The 22,784-nt window shown below is 39.0% G+C and overlaps 2 protein-coding genes and 1 pseudogene across 3 annotated transcripts; all 3 read right to left on the reverse strand.

The window, feature by feature from the left end:
- On the reverse strand, positions 1-3,054 carry LOC143864481 (outer envelope protein). Of its 2 annotated transcripts, none has more exons than XM_077375406.1 (4): positions 2,914-3,054; positions 2,632-2,808; positions 2,317-2,542; positions 1-274 (listed from the first exon to the last, which is right to left on the reverse strand). In XM_077375406.1, exons 1-4 carry the CDS (start codon positions 2,970-2,972, stop codon positions 80-82), a joined length of 657 nt encoding a protein of 218 aa, XP_077231521.1. In that variant the 5' UTR covers positions 2,973-3,054; the 3' UTR covers positions 1-79. The 2 variants fall into 2 exon arrangements, with proteins under 2 accessions (XP_077231521.1, XP_077231522.1); XM_077375407.1 differs by lacking the exon at positions 1-274 and adding an exon at positions 1,662-2,101.
- Positions 3,055-4,527: 1,473 nt separating this feature from the next.
- On the reverse strand, positions 4,528-15,605 carry LOC143864478 (Pseudouridine synthase family protein). The gene is made up of 15 exons (XM_077375401.1): positions 15,061-15,605; positions 14,406-14,740; positions 12,514-12,634; positions 12,272-12,389; positions 10,922-11,082; positions 10,754-10,825; positions 7,866-7,934; positions 7,653-7,733; positions 7,421-7,540; positions 7,218-7,292; positions 6,789-6,869; positions 6,562-6,635; positions 6,414-6,474; positions 5,151-5,206; positions 4,528-4,975 (listed from the first exon to the last, which is right to left on the reverse strand). Exons 1-15 carry the CDS (start codon positions 15,157-15,159, stop codon positions 4,897-4,899), a joined length of 1,602 nt encoding a protein of 533 aa, XP_077231516.1. The 5' UTR covers positions 15,160-15,605; the 3' UTR covers positions 4,528-4,896.
- A 548-nt stretch (positions 15,606-16,153) lies between these two features.
- On the reverse strand, positions 16,154-22,624 carry LOC143864456 (L-ascorbate oxidase homolog; annotated as a pseudogene).
- Between the last annotated feature and the right edge of the window lie 160 nt (positions 22,625-22,784).

Here is a 22,784-nt window from a genome sequence, read left to right on the forward strand (position 1 = left end):
TTACCCCAAACACTCCAACATAATTTATATATTCATTCTGTGATAAAAGATTTCTAATACAAGCATATTCCTGGTTCAATTACATCTTGGGTTGTTGAGCAGTGACATGTTTCCGGACTGACTGCATGGATTGATGAGCAAAATATTTTTGGCTGAGCAGTACATATGGGTACCCAATAAATGATAGAAAGTGTGCAGGCTTTGAGAAGGAAAGGATTTCGTACCAGACCTGGTTGTTCTCATCCCATTCAATTGAAAACCGCTCTTCCCCAGCCTGCTTTCAACAGATATAGAGTAAGAGATTTTGGTTCACTGTTTAGCAAATTGGCATGAGCAAACCGTATTGGAGAGAGAAGGAAAAAAAAACACAAAGGACTGGAGCCATGGATAATAAACATCTACTAATGTCTAACGTGTCTCTGAACAAATGGAATTAAATGCAATAAAAAGTCATAGGAAGAAATTTTGACCAACGAGCATGAATAATCAATGAAATTAACGTAATATAAATTTTTGTTTGAATGGAAATAAAATAGAATTACATACAAACCTTGATTACAGACCATGAAATAAAAAACCTGGACTAGGTTCTGCAACTAAAAGAGACAGCCCAATTACTCAGCCAGCAAATTTGATTGGCTGTCACAAAAAGACTGTAAAAGGCTGGATTTCTCATATTTTTAAAGGTTTTCATTCATTTTAAAAAGCTAGACTTACCCAGGGGCTGAGTCGAATTAACTTCACCAATTCGAGCAGGGTTACCCAAGCTCTCCACATTGCCTAAAAGACGGTATGTTTCACAGACCTCTTGCTGATTTGAGCAGGGTTTCTCGCTTGTGGTTGTAGGCTTGGCTGAACCACGTAAATCTTGGTGTTCATCTTGTGGCTTGCATTTATGTTATTTTTTCGTTAATTTGTGCACGATCAGATCGGATTTGCCCGGCTTTCGTTCATCTCTTGGGAAAGGTGAAGAAGAAGAAGAAAAAAGTGTTGTTAGGAATTTTCCACTTGTGTGGAGAAGAAGGAAAGATGAGTGAATTTCTCTCTTGTGGGTTTCCTTTGGGGTTTTCTTTTTTATATAGAGAAAGGGGTTTGAGAGACAAGTGTCTCCATGGAAGAGCAAATGAAGGGTTACGGGTGTATGGGATTGTGTTGATCCCTTTTGTAATCTTGTTATCTTTTCTCCAGTAGCGGAAGAAGTGATCTCACATGTCGATGTAGGCCATTATGCAGAACCACATAAATTTGTGTGCTCTCTTCAGCGTTTCAAAATGCGGATGCGGGTCAAAACGCGGCTGAAGAATAGTCGACTCAGCATGATTCGGTCGAGTGCTCGGTCAACAGCTGAGTACTTGGTTGATGCAGTCATAATTCGGGAGGAAAAGTCAAAGGAGTTTTTATTGGCTCTGGAGGGCAAAACACGGAACGCAACCAAAGTAAAAGGGAGTCAACTAAGGGGATTCCACGATGACGCGGGGGAGTTTCAAACTATGGTTCTCTTTGTATTTTTTTATTTTTATTTTTTAATGGCAAAGCAATTCATTAATAAGAGAAAACCGAGATGGTCCAATAATTACAGAAGGAAAAAATAAAATAAATAAATAAATATATATATATATATATATATATATATATATATATATATAAAATATATAGCACACCCTATCAATGTGAGGTTCTATCAAATGAATGGTTTGGATCACCCAAATAATATGGGCCCACTGTATTTTAAGCCGTCGGTGTAGCTAAGTTAGCTACACGTATGTGTAGCTTCACTTAACTCATATATATATATATACAATCCAAAGTTATATAGCATCCACTTCTCCAGTGTAAAGGCCAAATTCAGGGCAGAAGGATATCAAACACCTCCAAGCCCTCTTTAGAGACGCCATCCATAGCAAGCTTATCAGCTACACTATTTGCAGACCTCCTCACATGCCTATAAAAGATCCCGAGGACGCCTCCATCTCTACAAGGATCCACTAAGCCAACGGATCACATTACTTGCTTGTGATTTCGTGGTTGCTTCTAGTTTGTCTTTGATTGTGTTATCTGATCCGACTTTTCTGCACAATGTTATGCACTGGTTTTGGGTGATCTTCAAAGAACATTTGGGTACTCTCAGTTTAGTTCAAGAATAGAAACCCATCTTAACAACTGAACTTTAGAGCGACATAAACAGAAATTCAAAACTCCATTGAAAAACAATAAAAGAAGAAAGACCCATGAAGCGTTTGGGAAAAATCAAATTCGGAAAAGAATTTAAAAAAAGAAAAGAAAAAGACAGAGATAAGAATGAAAGCAGAGACTAACCAACAAATGGCCTTGAAGGGTACCACTGCCGAATCCAAAGGAGGCCTTTAGCTTGCTTTCTCTGCTGTTGTCGCTAACGTGCGCCACCCTGCTATTGTCTCTAACGTACGCTACCTGGAGAGGTAACACCACCCAAGGGAGAATCTCTTTGAGACAGACGCAGAATTTGGTACCTTTCTCAATTTTGGTCTTGGGATCAACAAAAGCCCATTTCAACCCAAAATGCCTGCAAATTCAACTCAAAATTAAAAACCCAAAAAAACCCATAAACATCAAAATGGGAAAATTAATGGGTGTTGTTCAATTTTTCTTAACTTCCAAGTTTGAATAGCTGTTTTGCCCTTTTCATAGGTGTTTTGGCCAGAGCCGAGAAGAATGCGAGCGTGGTTGATGAAAAATCCGTCTTTTGAGAGGTCTTGGTTTTGTTGGATGGAAGAGAAAAGGTCTGAAGATAAGCCATGGTGTTTGAAGTCGTAGTTGAAGGGTCCAGACCTGTATTAAAGACAGCAAAGATAACCCAAAAATTAAAAATAAAGAATCATTTTATGAGGATTCTCTTTTTTAGCTAAGACTGAGATGGGTTGGAGTTTCTCTTACTTGTCAATACAGGCTTTCTGGTCTTGTAGAGATGGCCGTGTCCAGAACAGAAACACCATCTCTCTCTCTCTCTCTCTCTCTCTGATTGAGGGGAAAAGTTGAATGGAGATATCCTAATTTGTCCATGCTATTGATATTGGCACTACCATGTTTGGATAATGTACGAACTCAGCTTGTCTTTTCTGTGTCAATTATCAAAATATAGCTGTGCCGATATCAATTGGGTTTTATTTGTTGTGGGTCCCATTTAAGCACGAAGATTGCTTCCTGGATAAAGCATCACGACCGTACATCTGTGTGTAGGAACTCTGAGGTTAAAAAAGAAGGGAAGAGAACCTACTTGATGAAATATTGCATGGGTGGCCCCACCTTTGATCTATACATTTTGATCCCTGCCCTCTAATCATAGAGGGGAAAGTCCTCAATGGAGGATTAATTTATATGATGAATGGCCTATGAACCATTAGGGCCCGTTTGGATACATCCCATTTTCTATTTGGATTTGGAATTGAGTTCTGACTACAAATTGAATAGATCCGGCAGCTCATGTAGAGCGAGACAGAGAAGGAAGGAGGTACTTCCTAGTGGAGGGGAGAGGTTGAGGAGCAAAGAGGGTGAAGTAAACTGCCAGATCCGATCCAAATTACAGTGCAAAAAGGGTTGCAAATGTGAGAAATCCAAATCAAAATCTTCTCGGCATCCAAACGGGCCCTTATTTTTCAAATAGTACTGCACGGATCACTTCACAGGATGACCCGAAGGTCCCAAACCGTTCATTTGTAGAGCCGCAACATAAATAGGTTGTGTCATACGTGCATATACGCACTTACATCATTTATTTGCTTTATTGTTGGTTATTTCCTTATTCGTAGGATGTTTATGATGTAGGGTATTTGAAATTGGTAGGAGTCTTTTATAGTTAGGATATTTTGTTTGGAGTCTATTAGGTGTTGGAATTGGATAGCTCCAGATTTCCTCCTGTTTCCTAATAAGTTGTAATCAGCATTCAGAAAGGGGTAAAAAAAATATTATCTTTTCTCCAAAACATGCTTACAGCATAGAGGGAGTCCTCCCAGACGAGGGACTGCTTTCTTGCAGGCTTGATATCTTCTTCTCCGATCGTATCATTGTGCCCCAAAACATCATCTCCATGACTCCATACGATGATCCTAACCTTCTGATCTATATAGTTTTATGGAAACATGTACAGACTTCTTGACCATATCGGCCCATGACCAAAACCCCTTAAATCCAATTTATATCGGAATGAGAACCTTTTGTTTTCTTCTTCCTAGTTTAAAAGGAGAATACGGGGCCAACAAATCCAGGAATCGTTCTGTTTCTTTAGACGTCTAAAGAAATAGAACCAAAATGAAAAATAAGCCAATTGCCATTGTTGCTGGGAACAATGGATGCCGACCCTGATGATTACTTTCTGAATTTGAGTTTTATCAGTCTGGAACTGATAAATCAGAGATATTTCAGCTGGGTTTATAGCATATATTGGCTAATAAAACTCTTGGCCAGTTGTTATCTCTCTACTCTGACAGTATCATCTTCAACATATTCAGGGTAGACAGTGCTATATTATTTCTAATGGATCCAAAAACAGACTGTGAAGCACTTCAGATCATTAATGTATGTTTAATCAAATCTGAAACTGTCAAACTCAAATAAAAATGGAGTCACCTTCATGTATAATAATGCCAATTAACTTTGTACATTTGTTATGTTCATCAAGTTGTTCAAAGAAATTCTCATAATATTTTGTACTTTGCTTACCTGCTTCACAACATCGGTGCTTCGAATCAGACTGTTTTCATTCTGGGACTATCATTGCAAGTAAACAACCATTACAGGTCATAACTGAATCATAGAAAGAGAGGTTGAAGACCTAAAGACCTTGCGGTGTATGGAGCTTTAAGATCTCGTGTCAGGCTCTGCGGGGAAACCAAGCACGCCAAAGCTGTGTTGACCGGGTATTTAGTTAAAGTTGTCCATCTTCACATCAGTAACATCAAGTTGCAGGATCTCTGCTCTGCATCCTAAAATTGAACCAATGCTGCCAAAAAAAAATCATAATGTCAAGAATTTAACATAGTGAGACTAACTGAAATTTCATCAAAGATAAAAATAAAATAAACAATAGGACACAAGGTTGGTGTCAATGAAGACGAAACTATCAAATATGCAGACATCCAAACTTAAAAAAATTTACATGGTTACACTTATCCTACCTAGGATGAGTGCGTCCAAGATCTCCATGTACAAACTCCTTAATATATGTTCCAGCCTGTATGTGGGGATACCATTAGAGTTCTCATAAAAAAAAAATAAGCAACATCTTTAAACTGGACTTCAGATGGAAATTTCCAAGATATATTAGTAAACAAATTTTAAGAGAATAATCATAAATCCCAAAAAGCTATGAGTACAATCAAGTTGGCCTCAATAGCTCTATACACACATGGTTGAGTTTAGTACGTGTTCTTTCTACCTCCTGGATGGAATTTATTCATATAGCAAATATATCTACTAGAGCTGCACCAGCTAAAATAATGTTTATGACATCTTTTTGGACAGTTAAATGAGTTGAAGGAATTGCCCAGATGTGGTATACAAATAACATAGGAAGTGACTGCCACTCATCTGTCACAAACAACCTTTTGTTGTCAGTTTCTATTCTGGTGAGACCAATGAAGCCTGCATTTAGTCTCTGAAGCTTGTTGTTCTAGTGAGACCAATGGACTTTAATCACCCCTTTTCTCTTGGAAAAACAACAAGTTGCCGACTCCCAGTTTCTCAGTTTTTGCACAAAATGTAACCATATCAATGGATGTGAGCAAAACATCAATAAACTAGCTAGAGACAGTCACACCCCATCCGCATCAATGAAGCAAGTATTATGTATATTTGTTGTCAATTAATCAATCAATTGTTGTTTCTTAATATAGTTAACAACTAGTTGAAATAATTCAAGATCCAACTAACTTACAATACAACTTTACACTTTTAAAGTTGTATTGTAAGCTATGCCATTGCTGCTAGAGATGGCTGCACACAAGATACAGGTATAGAATGTTCCAATATTCAACGCTATCATTTTTTCTTTCATGAGATAACCATATGTGTTGAAAGAAAATATTGAACCAAGTAATGTCAAATGTTTTTCTTTTTATAAATTTAAAAATTCCTGGAAGCACTTCTTACCAAATTCAATCTTGTTGAATGTACTATTGCAATGTAGCACAACATATCAAACTGACAAGCATCAGTACACAAAGTTTATTCTCATAAAGTTTTCAGAATTTTTATTTTTTTTAAATGGAAGTTTTTCATGATTATTTCAGGTAATTCTAAGATTTGAAAGATTTTAGACTAACATAACCTTTCAATAGAAGAATCCATAGCAGTAAATATTGGGCAATCAGAAGCTTAGAGAAAAACTGTGTACAAATTAGATTATTGCTATCCAACAAAGATAAAAGAAATGTAAATACCTGAGTACATAGATGCAATAGAAAATACTGACAGCTTCCAACAACTCTCTCAACTGTCATCCTAGTAACAGAAACAAGTTATAATGAGCTGCTGTCTGGAACAGAGACACACTGACACACTAAAGAAATAATTGAGAATGGCCCCTACCAATGTATTATTCGTTTGCGTTCTAATGGACTTCTACGATGAAGCACCCTAACCGGAGTTCTTTGAAAAATATCCTGAGCAAACAAAGATTGGACTTCAAGAACATATTATATTAAGCTGATCCAACGAATTGAAAATTAATGGTACCATCATTATCTAAGCTGTACAATTTTAGAAGATCTAAATTCTAGACAGATCAGAATGGGAATTCTAGCATGAAATCTCACCATGTCCTTAAGTGAAGATATACTCTCCAGGTCTTCCTCCTTGAATGGCCTAGAAATCCACACTAGTGCAGCATATTGCTTCTGCGTGAAAATGCACCTATTTAATGTCATACCAAACCTATGCTTCTGATAAATCATGTATCTCGTATCTAGTATAGCTCATGTTAAATATAGCATGGTTTTAAATTTCAGCTGAAATACTGAAATTTCGGCCAGAAAATGTAATTTTAAAAAAAATTTCCCAAAATTTCGGCCGAAATTGCCTAAATTTAGGTAATTTAGGTTGAAATTTCAGTAATTTAAGCCGAAATTTCGGTTTCGGCTATGTCTGAAACTGAAACCAAAACCGAAATTTTAAACATTGAAATATACTATGATGGATGAACCAGTAATAAGAATGATGTCATGGTTTTAAATTGTAAACAGAACCTGTTTCTCTGCCTCTCCTTCACGCATCAGGGTCCATACTTGATTCCCAGCCACCTTGAGGTTTATTACTCTAACCTGAGTGGAAGAACGCAGTTGAGGTGGCATGGCATGGATAGTTTCCAAGTCAGACAACTAAAGTAACAAAACCTTTAACGAAGTTCAACCTCAAGTCAAAAGATTTTCAGATCATATCACTAACTTACAAATCGGTCTTCCGAGTCATTTATCTTATCTTCTATTTCTTGGATGTCAACTAAAGAAGGAACACAGCGTGCATTTGGAACTTCAATGAGAAAAGGGCGACCAGAACCCAACATTCGGACCTGAGTGACAAGGTCGTTCAATCATAAATGAAGTAGATACATTAAATCAACATTCAAGCAAGGAATCAAGTTTAGACATCACCATTCAAAAAGGAAAAAAAAAGGTCTATACGTCAATATCTTCTCTACCGGCAGCATGGAACTTGTAGTTGTCACCTCTACATATGAGAAGAACTTTGCTCCCTATTATCTCCTATACAATAAGCTACTGATCAGCCAAATTCAGCATAATACAAACGCAATCATAAAAGTGATGTTAGATACTTAGATTTTTCACATAAACTCATTTTGGGTGAAAAGAACCACTGTAAACAAGATGAAGTACTTCAACAGATGCTTCTCCCATTCTTTCATCATCAATTATCCAGCGTGTTTGACTCACATTTCTTGAATACTGTGGCACAAAAAAGAAATTGCATGAATTGTCAATTGCATGTTGTACCTAAATGCTAAAATAATTTGCGGTTGAAATTTTATGCTACGTTTGGTTGCCGGAATTTTTTTGATTCTTGGGACTTTTGTGGAATTTCCGCAGGAAACCCACGTTTGGTTGGTGGGCCCAAAATAATCCCAGGAACCAAAATAACCCCGCACGAAACCCCAGGAAGGAAAAAAAAACTCCCAGGAACCAAAAATAAGCTTTTACAAGAATTTTTTTTTCTTCCCAACAGTTCAAGCAACCAAACAAAGCTTTTTTCCCACCATAGTCTGGTCAACCAAACATGGGATTTTTATTTTACCGGGATACTTCCAGGAGTTTTTTTTCCCACCAATCTCCCAGGAAGTTTTTTGTTCCACAAAAATCCCAACGACCAAAAAATTTCCGGCAACCAAACGGAGCAATGGTTCAAATGCTAGCGAGATATGGAGTTCATTTTTTTTTAATCATTAACTCCGTATAGATTATGATACGACCAAAAGTGAAAAGAAAAATAATAATAATAAACAACACAAATTGGAACCACTACATAACAAGACATTCTGAAGATTGTCTTGCAGATATTGTTCCAAATAAACAATTTATATAAGCATCAGTCCTATAGCTATAACATTCAAAAATAAATAAAAATCAATCCTATAGATATAGAGGATGAATTTAGGACAGGATTAATTTAGGACACGCGCTACCAAGCTTGAACCGCCAAGGTTGCTAGTCCACCACCTGAGGTGTGGTTTAAACTGAATTTTGATGGGAGTTCAAAAGGAAACCCTGGAAAGGCGGTTATTGGTGAAGTGATACGGGATCATACAGGGAATTTTATCATGTCATATTCTGGACCGGCTGGGGTATGTGATGCATATGAGGCTGAGGATACAGCGCTCCTTTTCGGATTAAAATGGTTTGAACAACACAATCTCGGTCCCCTAATCGTGGAAGGTGATTCGGCAAATACTATTGCTTGGGCAAAGAACAAAAATGGTGGTCCATGGCGCCTTGCTAGTCAATATCGATGAAATTCAGGACCTTATCGCCCTCATTCGGCCCCAAGTTACCCATATGCGAAGATCGGCGAATTGCATGGCGGACGAATTGGCAAAGGTTGGGGTGGACCGCGAAGATATTTTTTTAGGAGACTATGCGGCCTAGAATACCTTTCTCTCCAGGTTCTGATTTCCTCTTAATGTTGTAACCGGTATGACTTATGTAATGGGGACATCTTGTCCCCGTGGCCGGTTTGGCTTTCTGGAATAAAATCATGGTTATCTTTTTTTTTTTTAAAGGTTGCTAGTGACTAAACATGCATTTGCCCAGGAATTTTCCTTGGAGGGAATCAGGCGATCTTCATTCTCGGCCGTTACTTATCATTGTGCATGCAGGGTCTAATAATAAAAATAGAGCAAACAAAATGTGCCTATATATATTATCATATCCATCTGACGCAATCAAGGACGGCCAACCAGGACCTTAAACACCTCCCCATGCTTAACAGAGTAGTGAGAAATAAAGATAGCTGAATGTCTAAACAAGAATGAAGTTGGTTGTGTGTGCGTGTGTGAAGAGGAGGGGAGGGGAGAGGGCGGCGTGATTGGACATCATTATATTATCATGCTGACATCAGCAGAGGGCCCATTCATGGTCAGCAGCAATAAATTTCAGCATTCATGCTGCCCTGTATTTAAAAGACACAGAATATTCATCTCTATTCTTCACAAATCTACCACAGATTGGTATTAGTGGATTGAGAGAGGAAATTTTACAGTGATCTTCAAGATCCCCGACAAGAACACCATCGAGAGATTCAGAGTTATAAAGGAAATTTTAAAACATTGTTGGCGAATTGAGGATTTAAGAGTAAGGAAACTGCATGAATTTCATTGCTTAACCTCCGCAAGTCAACCTCTAATTCCGCCGCCCATACAAAACTTACTAATCTGGCTCAAATTCAGCATTTGCTGATAGTATGGAATGTTAATTGGGTGCCAAATTATTCCCGACACAAACACATAAATCGGTTCAATTTTCACATGCACCTTCCATTAGAAGGTGAAAATTAGGAAAATGCAGATGATTCACCCATAATTTGTGACAATGAGCCCTAGATAAAGTGGACATCTAGTAATTGACAATAAGACACATGCCAAGGAATTCTTAGATTGGTTGAATGGAATTAAGCAATCCTTTGAGTGAATGGAGCTATTAGAAGAGAAGGCCAAGCTAGTAGCTGTGAAGTATTGTGGATGCAAGTTGGCATGGTGGGAGATACCCATCAAAGGAGTTCCAAATAGAGAATCCGAGAATTAGCATATGGGACGCAAGGAATTGGATTGGAAAATGAGTACAAGAGTGAATTTTTATCAAATGCAAACATGGGTAAACCTCTGAGAGACGAAAAATCAGCACATAGCCCATATGTTTTCGAGTTACTAGCTCAGATAAAGAATCTTGACAAGTCTCTGTCTATATGCTAGGGACTTCATTGGTAGAAGAGAAAGGAACACATCCATTTCTGTCAAAGATAATGCAAAGGTTACAGCTCATGAGAATTTTTACCCATTAATTGTAAAATGTGAGATACAATGACTTGTAAACATGTAGAGATTAAAAGACTAAAATACCACTAATGAAAGGTAATCCAAAAAACCGCGAGACAAGTAAAAGAAATTGACTTATTTCTAATAGTATTATCAGAGAAAAAAATCTTGAGTTTCATTCAGCAGGATGCTGCATACATTGCCAACAGTAAGTGAAAAAACTAATATAAATAGCAATACCTTTAAATATCTTCCACTAATATAAATAGGAGCTCTAAAGCAATGATATGCCAAGTTGCATGGTTTGTAGGCCTGGTAAGATAGCCAAAATCAAATGAATAGTTAGAAGAAGCAAATTACATAATCCTGAACTCAAATAGATGCAGTATGCCGATAACAAAAACTTACCTTCTCCGGTGGCAATTTGAAGCGTTCACAGAATACATGATCTTGTAAACCATCAAGAGTCCTATAAATGGCTGCATCGGATTCACTGTTCGAATGTTCAGTATATACCGTGCCAATTTGAACATTGGAATCATCAATGTTGTTCACACTGTATTCCGTGCCTGTTGTAACTAACAAAGTCAATGTCATGCTGGGAAGGCAACTATTTATAATCAATAGATTTAAGATCTTTCGTATTTCTACATAAGCAGAAAGTTACTTTTACATTCAAATGGTAAAAACCCATTTTCAAGTAAATGAGGCAGAAGTGGGGCCCAATAACTCTCTCTCTCTCTCTCTCTCTCTCTCTCTCTCTCTCTCTCTCTCTCTCTCTCTCTCTCTCTCTCTCTCTCTCTCATGGTTCCCAAGAACTGTCTTTTAGAAAAGATCATAAAAGTGACTTTCTTTTCAGCAATTTCCGACCATATTAATGAGAGCATTCTATATTGATAAGCTCCTCATCAAACTACAAAGTGCAAATAACAACCTTCCTTTAGACATTCTCATCACTAGGATTCCTAATGACTACCATATTACACATCACAAGAAGTAAATCACCATATGACTGATGATTTACTCACCCACAAATCGAAGGCATCATTAGACATCAAGTAACCCATTAATATCAGTTTTGTGAAACTACCAGTTACTCCAAAAGCTTAAGCTGTTGGAGAAAGGCGTCATTAATATCTTATACTTTAACACTCCCCCTCACGTGTGGCCCCTCTTTCTTTGGGTTGGCCTACATGTGGCACATGCAGCCCCTCTTTTGGGTTTGGCCATTGCATGTGGATTTTGCTATCAAGGAGGTTTAAACCCAAGCATTTGCTCTGATACCATGTGAAACTAACCAGTTACCCCAAAAGCTTAAGCTGTTGGAGAAAAGCGTTATTAATCTTTTATACTTTAACAAGTTTGATAGTGAAAAGTGGGGAAAAGTTCATCTCTTTTCCAGGGGAAGAGAAAGAACCCTAATGCAACACAGCGTAAAACAAGATGCCTCAGAAAGCGATTTGTTGACAGATCAAAACGACTCCGAAGGTGAGCTGTGGCAAGAACAATGAATAGCACAACCTAATGATTTAATTAGCAAAACGGCTCATATTAAATGTGACCTTCTAGCCATAAGCCACAGTCTAGCCAATTAGGGCCATATGTCTGTTCAAATGTGATACAAGAACAATGAATAGAACAACCTAATGATGTAATTAGAGCATTTTGATGTCACCCCTTAGATCTGTACAATTGTAAAACAAATGGAATTGAAGTCAGTGTTAAACAAGATTGATTTACAAACAAAAACTAACATGCCTGTTTTCCTTCTCTTCGAACTATGATCTTTTCCTAGAAAATTCTGCAGCTTAAATGACGCTTCAGTATGAGTGTATGTCAGACGAATCCGGAAAGAGCTGACATCAGACTTAGTAGCCTGCACTACGACAAAAGTCATAGAGGAAATATACAGAACACGGAAAACTAAATATTCAAAAAACAAATAATATTCCGCATGCAATATAATGAACTAATAAAAAAAGGAGGAGAATCTCAATTACCAACAAGGTCTCAAGTGAGTCTGTTATTGACAGCTTTAAGGCGTCCTTCACAGATATATGTCCATTAAGAAACTTCTTTTGGAACCAATCTTCGGACCCATATTTCCTTTGCATATACAACCTACAAAAGTGGAAGACTATAAATTTTGTGCAGCCAGACACTGCTAACATTTTAATTTTCCCTAAGTTAATTATAAACTATGCCATCAGAAGAGAAAACTAAATCTAAATTACAATATGACTGTAAGCAGTAGGTGTGAGCACTCAATTTTTAAACCAAATTTGAAATCACAGATTCCTAATATTTTGAAATTTGAGCATCTCAATCAGAAATAGTGCCATCAGCATGACTAAATTACATGAATAGACCAAATGAGATTTTTCTTAGTTCCACATACTGACTAAATCCTAGAATTGGAAAGTTTGAAAAATTCAATACTGTAACAACAATGAATTTTCTGAACATAAAGATGCAACCCCTTTTGTCCCATGACATTGTGGCTCTAGGCTTCCTCCAAAATCATGACTAAGCATTGATGGATTTGTGAATCACATATTTCGACAATCAATATTTTTCTTGAGACAATAGATTTGCAAATCTGGTACTAAAACATGTAGTTCCTTTAGCTGCTAAATCAATGTCAGTGGTACCACTGTTTGACGGGTCTTCCTAGGACAATGCCCATCAAGATGAAATAGTAACCTTGGAATGCCAATGTTGTAAATCTTGTTTTTGTAAGTAACACTTTAGAAAAATGAAAAGGAGTTATCTCAAGTACTTAACTATTGTTCCATCTAATACTACACAGCAAGGTAGAGGGTACAATTTAGTATTTTATAAATACTAAAATATAAAGCATATTACATTGGCAACCACATAGTAGTGTGTATACCAAAACTAGCTCTCAAGGTAGACAGCTTGATATGGAAAGTTGGGCTATACACCACTCATAATGAACCCTACTAGATGAAAGGTCTGAATCACTTGCATAAGCACCATCTAAACGATATTAGACTGCTTGATAATGAAAATAGATTAGAAGTGTCTTAAAGTCTGGGCCTTTGATGGGCCATGTGAGGTGGCAGATGCTTCTGAGGCAGAGGTTCGAGCAGCTTATCAGGGAATCAAGAGTTTGGACAGATCTACATTGGATCGGGTGATTTTGGAGGGAGACTCATTCAATGTCATCCGTTGGCTTCGAGGTTCTCTTCTCCCCCCTTGGAGTTTCCCGCAGTTTTTTTTATGAGATTCAGGATATTGTGGGAGACTCTTTGATTGCTTGCATCCATATCCGAGGAGCGGCCAATTTCGTGGTGGATAGATTAGCGAGAGAGGGAGTTCTGAAGTCGGGTCTCGAGATGTTTGACTATCTTCCCCCTTGAGCCTTCTCTTTTTTCTTTGATTTTATGTCTTTTGCTTTGTAAGGCTGTCTCTGTATTTTTTTGGTTTGACCACCTCGGTCTTTCATTCTTTAATGAAAATTTTCCACCATTCAAAAAAAAAAGTGGCTTAAAATCAGTTTAAAATTAAAACAATCTACATCATAGCCGCAGATAATGAAATTAGAAAAGGATGCAGTTAAAGAAAAAAGAAAAAGAAACAAAACAATAGAGTGGAACATGAAGGGACAAAAATAGTTCCCTGCAGGCTAACCGGCACAAACAGCATTTGCTTTCAATGGCCCCAACAGAAAGGAGTCCACACACTTGATTATATTCCAGAATTAGGGGTAAAAAAGAAGACAACAAAATGAGATGTAACAAAATTTCCCAACAGCTAGAGAATCGGCGGCAACAAGAACTATTGAATAGTTTCATGATCACAAAGTAGTCTAATTTACTAGCTTCAACCAAAATGGAGTAAAATGATTATCAAGGAGAAGGCGCATTACTTGATAGCACGTTCATTTGCCAAGATAATAGGCGGTATAGAAATTTCTATAGAAAATCCATCAATTTGGTAGCCCTCTCTTTTCACTAATTCGGCAATCGGTATCACAAAGTCATCAATTTCAGTTCTTTTCTCACTAGATTTGCACTTCTCTCCCTCCTGATCATAAGCAAGTTGCAATATGCCCAAACAGACACTGCAAAAAACCAACCCATTTGAATTCCCGCAACTTTCTGGTTCTTCAAGAAGCGAATTCAAAATCGAAGTTGAGAGCAATGAAGAAGAATAAGCATTCCCATGAATTCCAAACAATCGGAAGATGCATTGAATGCATACCTGCTAATGCAGAAAATAAGGAACTGATTACAAGAAACAAAATAGTATGTATGAAAGATGAGAAAGAATGGTAAAACCTCTTTGGGGCATTTTCACAAACAGAAGGTGTGCATACTTTTTGAAACAAAATTGCACGTACGAAAGATGATAAAAAAGCGGGTAAATTCTCTTTGGGGCATTTTCACAAACAGAAGGAATGTACAGTGTTTGAAACAGAATATTATGTATGAGAAAGATGAGAAAAGGTGGTAATTCTCTTTGGGGCATTTTCACAAACAGAAGGCGTGCATAGGGTTTGAAAAATTGTGAAAGAAACAAACCCCAACTGAGAGCAAATCCTTGAGTGCGGGGCGAGGCAATGAGAGAGAGGAGGTGGTGATGGTGGTGATCTGAGCCTCCTCAGAGATGCTTTCAGTCATTTCTAGGAAGATAGTGTCTTTCAAAGTAATAGCTCTCCTGGGCTTAGCTGGGGTTTAGGGTTTAATAGAATTCTTAATAAATCTAGGACAATAGTGTCTTTCAAACTAATCCCAAGGTCTTAGGTAAAATCTAATATGAGATTTGCCCGACGGAATTGAGCAAATCCTCGTTTAACATATACTGAATTGAGCAGATTTTATATAGTGTGTGGGCGTAAAGTTCATTATTTTTCAAAAAAGTGCAGTGGGGCCCACTTCATAGGATGATCCAAACCGTTCATTAGTTTGGATATGTTAAATCATCTCCATAAGATGATCCTAACGCTCTAATCCTTTTGTTCTAAAGAAGTTGTAGCAGATGCACACTGTTGTCTCTGTATTCCACAAAGTGAGCCTGGTCTGAGTAGGATTTTTATCTTGGGTTTTTCTCGGTTTTCTCTTGCATACGGTATTGGTTGATAGGACAAAGAAAGGGTTGTGAGTTTGCGGGTTTTGTATTAATCCATTGTAATCCTTGGTTTTTGTTTTCTCGTAGTGGAAGATCGTATTCTCACCCATGGATGTACGTATCTTCGCCGAACCACCTAAAATCTCGGTCCTTGTCTTGTGGCTTGTGTTTATTTTTACTTTTCCATCCGTTTGTATACGATCGGATCAGATTTGCCTGACAGAATTTCTCAACACGACTTATAATTCATGTTTAAGAAACATGGAAAATGTTACAATTAATATAAGCAAAATCTTTAATCTCATTCATGTTTATTAACTCTGTAGGAAGAAGAATAAGTGAGAAATAATTAAAACATGCACATTTTATTCTACGCCAACGCGCCAAGTAGATAATTTGAACTCTTCTACCTTGGCCAACTCCGTTTATTATATACTTAACAATGGTAATAGAAAGAGAATGGCTTAATCTGAATTGGGTTTCCTTCTAAATAAATGTTACGCCAAGATAAGGATCATTTACCACTAATCATCTAATATTCCAAGCTTTGTTAAGTTCTTTCTTCTAGCTCATCTGTCTCTTTGGTGTTAAGACAGCACCCACAATGAAATATGAAGGGATCACAAATTACATAAGTGTGTTTTTTCCTCTAATTATATCCCCTCTAATATGGATTAGAGGCGACGAGTGCGACAGCCGGAAGCCTTGCCGCAGAGCCGAGCATTTGGCGGGATGGGGTACTCGTCTCTGGTAGACTTTGCAGGCGAATACACGCGCATATAAAATTGTTGGCCAAGGTACTGGCGCGCCCAAAACTCGGACAGTAAGTTCCACGTAAATTGATGTCCATGACTTGGGATATACCTTCAAGAATGATCCAAAAGAAAACAACTCACAGATCAAGTAGTTAAGATTAATGATTTGGTACAATTTCTTGGGTTTGGGGTGGTCTTTTCAATGATCAAGATCAAATTCAATGGGAATGTGTACAGTTTGAACGGTCGAGATCAAAGGATAATCAAGTCAATTTACTCACTTGGGTGGTGCAGCGCGCTACTGCGTCTTTGAGGTTATACTGTTTCCTACTAGTGGGCGTCCACTGTCCTCCGTCCATCCTGTAATATGTGAAAATTTTGCATGGAAAGATGATCAAGAAGTTGTAGGGCCTGTTCCGCAGTGTTTCTCATTCTTCCACTCAAAGAGAGGACAAAACGGGCAGACACAGGAGAATGAGAATCACGCCAATTGAATTTCCATGGCTTAATTAAAAAAACTGGGCAAAAACTCATCCTCCCACACGGGTTTAAGGGTGCAACTAGGACTAGGTTGGGAAAGATCAAACCGCTTAAGCTTATTACTCATAGCCATATAGCTCAAAGCATCAAGTCATCTCTTCCTAAGACCACCAATGTTAAGAAATTTATGTAAGATGTTCAAGAACAGTTTGGTAGTTTAGATAATAACTCAACCCTAATCTGATTCTAGCCTCCTTTTTTCAAATCGAGCTGAATTGACTCTGGTTAGGTTCAGGCTGGCTAGGGGAAAAATAACTGCACTAACTCATCTTATCTTTTATTGTATAAACAGCTTTCAAAGGTTATTAGAGTTCCCAACAAGCTTTCTTAAGCCGAAAGGCAAGCTAAGTTTGTGCAATCATTAAAACATGGTAGTGCCAATATCAATAGCCTTTTTAAAATGACAATAAAACCATAGGAGGGGTTGGGGTCAGGTCGGGTCAGGTTGCCCAAGCCCTTAACCCTAACCCAATCTCGAATTAAATTGGGTTGCTTTGCCCAACCCAAGGATATGGCAACCTAACCCAAGCCGAAATCAGGTTGAACCTGTCAGGTTACCCTAGTTGAGGCCCTTAATGTCCAATTTGCAAATAAGATTAAATTAAAATAACCTTGAGTTGAAAAGCTTTACCCAACAACAAAGAACGAGTAGCCATCAAAGTGCCAGCTCTGGATTATGTTTTCATGGTTTTCAAACACGATCTCAACAAAGGCTCGAAAATCGGCTGCCATGACGGAGGTGTCAAGGTATTGCCGGCCGCCGGTGGGATTGTCGGAGATGCTTCTGAGGCGGAAAACACCTCCGATGTTGAAGTAGTCGGCAAGTTTTAGGGGTGTATCGGTCGAAACAAAGGAGACGCTATTGACGGCATATCGGTGCTTGCCATTGATTAGACAGGCGGAATTGGAAAGCTTGATGGTCCGGGTGGGCTTGATGAGCCCATAATGGTATGAGCCTTGTGGGTTTGGTCTCTGCCCACAGGCTGTGAGGTTAGTCCTGGCATTCACAAATAAAAGTTGAGGATTTATATATTTTTTTAAGGAAATGATCGATTTGTGCAAGCACTAGTAGGATGATAATTCAAAGGACTATCATGACCATAATGGACAATTATTTTTGGCGATATGGTTTGGTACGACCCTAACTACCATGTGTTACTTTTGATAGGGTCAGGTCCGTCCTTAACTAACACATAGTCTCGAACGTCAATGCAATTATATTTAACTACTTGTTAATGCATTATATTATCAGGAAAGTGAAGCTACACACTTGTGTAGCTAACTTAGCTACACCGATGGCTTAAAATACAGTGGGCCCACATTGTTTGGGTGATCCAAACCATTCATTTGATAGGCCCTCACATTGATAGGGTCTGCCCAAAAAATCAGCTCCATAGGATCATCCCAACCTTTCAAACTGTGGAGGCAAAAATGGACAAATTTGTGGAGGTTTTTACATGTCCATTTTTGCCTCTACAAATCGTAGGGTTGGGATGATCCTATAGAGCCCGTTTTTTTGGGCACAACCTATCTATGTGAGTGCCCCTCAAATGAATGGTTTGCATCACCCAAACAATGTGAGGCCCACTGTATTTTAAGCCGTCGGTGTAGCTAAGTTAGCTACACAAGTGTGTAGCTTCACTTTCCTCTAAACATAATGCATTAACAAGTTGTTAAATATAATTGCATTGACGTTCGAGACTATGTGTTTGGGCTCTAGAATTTTTGCTCAAGGGTTTTAGGGGTTTAAAATTTCGGGGTTTAGGGCTATTACAAGTCAAGGTCGGATAATCGGATTGTCTGATCGGAACAAAAAATTTTCCAAACTAATTATTGGACTCGGTTTGGGCCTAATAGAGGTGACCACATTCTGAAACGAACAGGGCCTAATGAATCCATGATGAGGCCCATTTATTAAAGGACAATCCAGATGGAAATCACAACGTCCACGTATCCAATATGAATGATTGGCATTAGCATTCAAATGATTAAAACTATAAATGGTTTGATTGGATCAATCCTCAAAACTAATTAACATGATTCTTTAGGGTATAACCCTTCGATGGGCTATTCATGGGCCCATCCCATATCTAGAATTAATTTTGGATTCCAATACCTTGATGGGCGGCCCATTAGCTACGTTAAATTTCTTCAAAACATATCACAGGAACAGGGCTTTACCTGATGGAACGGGCCTGGTAGAGAGACAAACCAATTTCAATGGTAGGCCCAACTGGGAGCGGGCCCGAGACCAGCCCAGCAGAATTGCTGTAGTGAAGAATGCCGGTGGTGGTAAGCACAGGCGTGGTGAAACAGGATGAAACGACGATCGACCCGGTTGGTTGGCTGTCACTAGCACAGAATATGATTGGCCCACGTGAACGTCGAGGGAGTAGTAAGTGATTTGTTGAGTGTGTGTGCCCTCCACTTCAACCAGTGTAATCCCGTGGGCTTGGATCCGGAAGTTGAGGGAGTTTTGTAGGCCCACATTTGAGATCCGAAACCTGTATGTTTTGCCTGATCACAAGAAAGAAACGAAGTTTATTACTGGTGGGCTCCAATGGAAGTGACCCAAGACAAGGCCCATTGGTAGAGTATGGCCCATCCTGGGTCCATCCATTTCATGACGGACTGTCCGATTCTGACCAAACAATCCTAGCCCTATGATCCAAGGGTGCTCTTTCAAGGTCTAATTTCTTTTGCAGCCCTTGATCGAGAAGATCAGATTGATACTTAGTCCGGCCTTCAAATAAAAGTTCCCCATCATCAAACATATAGCCATTTGTAAAATTAATGGCCCGATCAATAGACGGTGTTGATGGGCCCAAGCTTGGATGGGCCATGCAACAAACATTGCATTCGAGTGGATTAGATGATCCTAACCGTCTATCCAATCGTATATTATAATCATCCAATGAGCGATCTTTTCGGGGATGGTCACTACACGGTCAGGATTTCATCTTGACCCAATCGGCTGTGGGTGGACTGTGGAGATTCTTGGCTCTCAAGCTCGCTTATATTCCAAAAAAACCGCTTATATACTGAAAGTTTGGTATATGTGAACACTATGGATATGAGGATATACCTTTGCTCAACTGTGAAGTGTGCACTCCTTGGACCACGACCGTTGATGAGGATGCCATCGGGAAAGAGAGGCCTTTTGGCTTTTGCCATGGTCCAGAGTAGTTTTCAAGGTCTGAAACATAGTCAAATTTCCTTTCATAGATTATACACCAACATTCTGTGTAGATGAAAACCAAGTAGGGCCTCACAAATTGACGGTCCAGATCATCTAACAATTGGACCCATAACAAGATCCAACCCTACTAGATAATTGATTATATTGAAAGGGAATTAGCACATAATGAAGTTTAGTAGTAGTATTAGTAATGGGGGGAGGGAGATTAGAGATTACTCTGTGATTAGCCTTGTACCAATCTCCGATGAGGACGGTGAAGTCTCCGGCGGGGTTCGGAAAAGGCACTGGAATCTTTGGCTGGCTAAGGATTCTGATCCCTCCGGACCCTCCGGCCGCCTTATGAAAGGCGAGAGAAGGGAAGTAGAAGAAGCTACCAATCTGATCCTTCATGTTAAGAATGTAGGTGAAGTTTTTTCCTGGAGGAATCGGACAAGTCGTCCTGTAAACGCCATCTTCCCACGAATTTCTCCTTTGCTTAATTCCATTCCTATTTTACACATTAAACCAAATTCATTTTAGTTCTAATGATAGTTTAAATTTCATAATCTATGCATTAGTTTTTCAATTTGACTGAAACATTATAAATCATAAGAGGAAGTCTAAACTGAAGGGAGCCCTTGCAAAAAAGAGATGAAAGGGCTCTCCTATTTGCTACACATCACCATCATGCATTAATAACGGCTGAAGGTGATGTGCAGCCAATGGGGGAGCCCTTTCACCTCTTTTTTGCAAGGGCTCCCTTCAGTTTAGACTTCCTCTATATTATAAATGACAGTTTTTAAGTGCGGTAGGGAAAAGGAGAAAGAGCGCGGCCGCGCGGGGAGGGATTTTAAACAAGAAGAAAAAAAAAACAGAAAAGAAATTGATAGAGGCACTCCTCCTTTCAATAATAGTCCCCTCTCTTTTCATAATAACACTTTTCCTTCCATTTAAAGGCTTTATATTCATTCTCCTCTCAGGGCACGTAAATAAAAAAGTGTTTGAGAAAAGGAGGTGTGCAATTATAAATGCGAGGGGCGTTGATATTATTCCCCGTAAGAGAAGAAAAGATAAGATAAGCGTCGGTTGGGAGTGTGAGTGGGGCCTTGGTGGGCCATATCTTACATTATTAAGGTTGTTGACTCGAGCCACGGAGATTACATGTGCTGGATTTCGGGGTGGGGCCCATCTAAAACTATTGTCACTTGGCAAAATCCAAATGATATTCATTGGGTCAATATCCTAAGTTGGGCTGCAAACCAGCCGAGCCAAACTTTGGGGTATTCGTGCCCGGCTCGCTTAGTTTGAGCGTCGGCTCGTGTTCGTGACGAGCTTTTTACTATGGGCTCGTGTTCGGCTCGCCAATATTTAACAAAGCCCAAGCTCGGCTCGTTTAGTAAACGAACGAGCTTGAGCCGAGCTTTTATGCTCCATTTGGTTGCCGGAATTTTTTTGGTTCTTGGGACTTTTGTGGAATTTCCGCAGGAAACCCACGTTTGGTTACTGGGTCCAAAATAATCCCAGGAACCAAAATAACCCCGCACGAAACACTACCCTAGAAAAAAAAAAAAAACTCCCAAAAATCAGAAATAAGCTTGCAGAAGAATTTTTTTTTTGCCAATCTCCCAACAGTTCAAGTAACCAAACAAAGCATTTTTTTTTTCCCAATCTTCCAGGGAGTTTTTTTTTCTTCCCAACAGTTCAAGCAATCATACTTCCAAGGAGTTTTTTTTCCACCAATCTCCCAGGGAGTTTTTTGTTCCACAGAAATCCCAAGAACCAAAAAAATTCCGGCAACCAAACGGAGTGAGCCGAACCGAGCCAAGCTCGAGCTTGGTTGGTTTCCAGTTTAGCTCGTTTAGTAAACACATCAAATAAATACCATTAAATAATATATATTATATATAGTAATATAACGAACATAATCCGACATTTAAAGCTCGGCTCGGCTCGGCTTTATGAACCGAGCCTAAAAAGTTCACGAGCTTGTCCAAGGCAAGCTATACAAAGCTCGAGTCGGCTCGTTTATTTGACGAGCCTAATTTTTGGGCTCGGGTTCGGCTCGTTTAGTAAACGAACGAGCCCGAGCCGAGCTTTTAATGAGCCAAACCCAAACATGTTCGTGATCCGGCTCGGTTCATTTGCATCCCTAATCCTAAGACCCAAGATTATTTCTGTGGGACCCATATACGGGCGCAACTTGGGTCGGGCTCAACCCGAACACGACGGGTTAAACCCGATTTTGGCTCGGGTTGGGTAAGTGTTGAGGCCTTGGCAACCTGACCTAACCTCTGTCCTCTAATGTTATCTTGATTTTCGTTGGACCATTGTATTTTTCTGATTGGCCCAAGGTGAACCCAAACCAACCGACCCGATTTTGGGTTAGATGGATTGGGTTAGGGTTGAGAAATTTAGAGGGTGGTTGGGTAAGGGTTGAGGGAATGCTAGCGTTGGCCTTGACCCGATCCAACTTCACCAAAGCTGCACCGTTAGTGGGGGCCATCTAAAACGATTGTGAGGTGGTGCAATCCGAACAATGTCCATTGGATCAATATCCTAAGACCCAAAATTATTTCGATGTCACCCATATATAGCCATAGTTTAGATCCGAATGGAAGAACCTTCAATTTATAAAGACATCCCTCTAAATAAGTCATAGCGATATAATTTATCTCTAAATTAATCATGGAAGAAGAATTTATTT

Source organism: Tasmannia lanceolata, unplaced genomic scaffold, assembly GCF_043159265.1.
Source record: "Tasmannia lanceolata isolate RefF3 unplaced genomic scaffold, GAP_Taslan_0.1 ptg000048l, whole genome shotgun sequence".
Classification (NCBI taxonomy): Eukaryota; Viridiplantae; Streptophyta; class Magnoliopsida; order Canellales; family Winteraceae; genus Tasmannia; species Tasmannia lanceolata.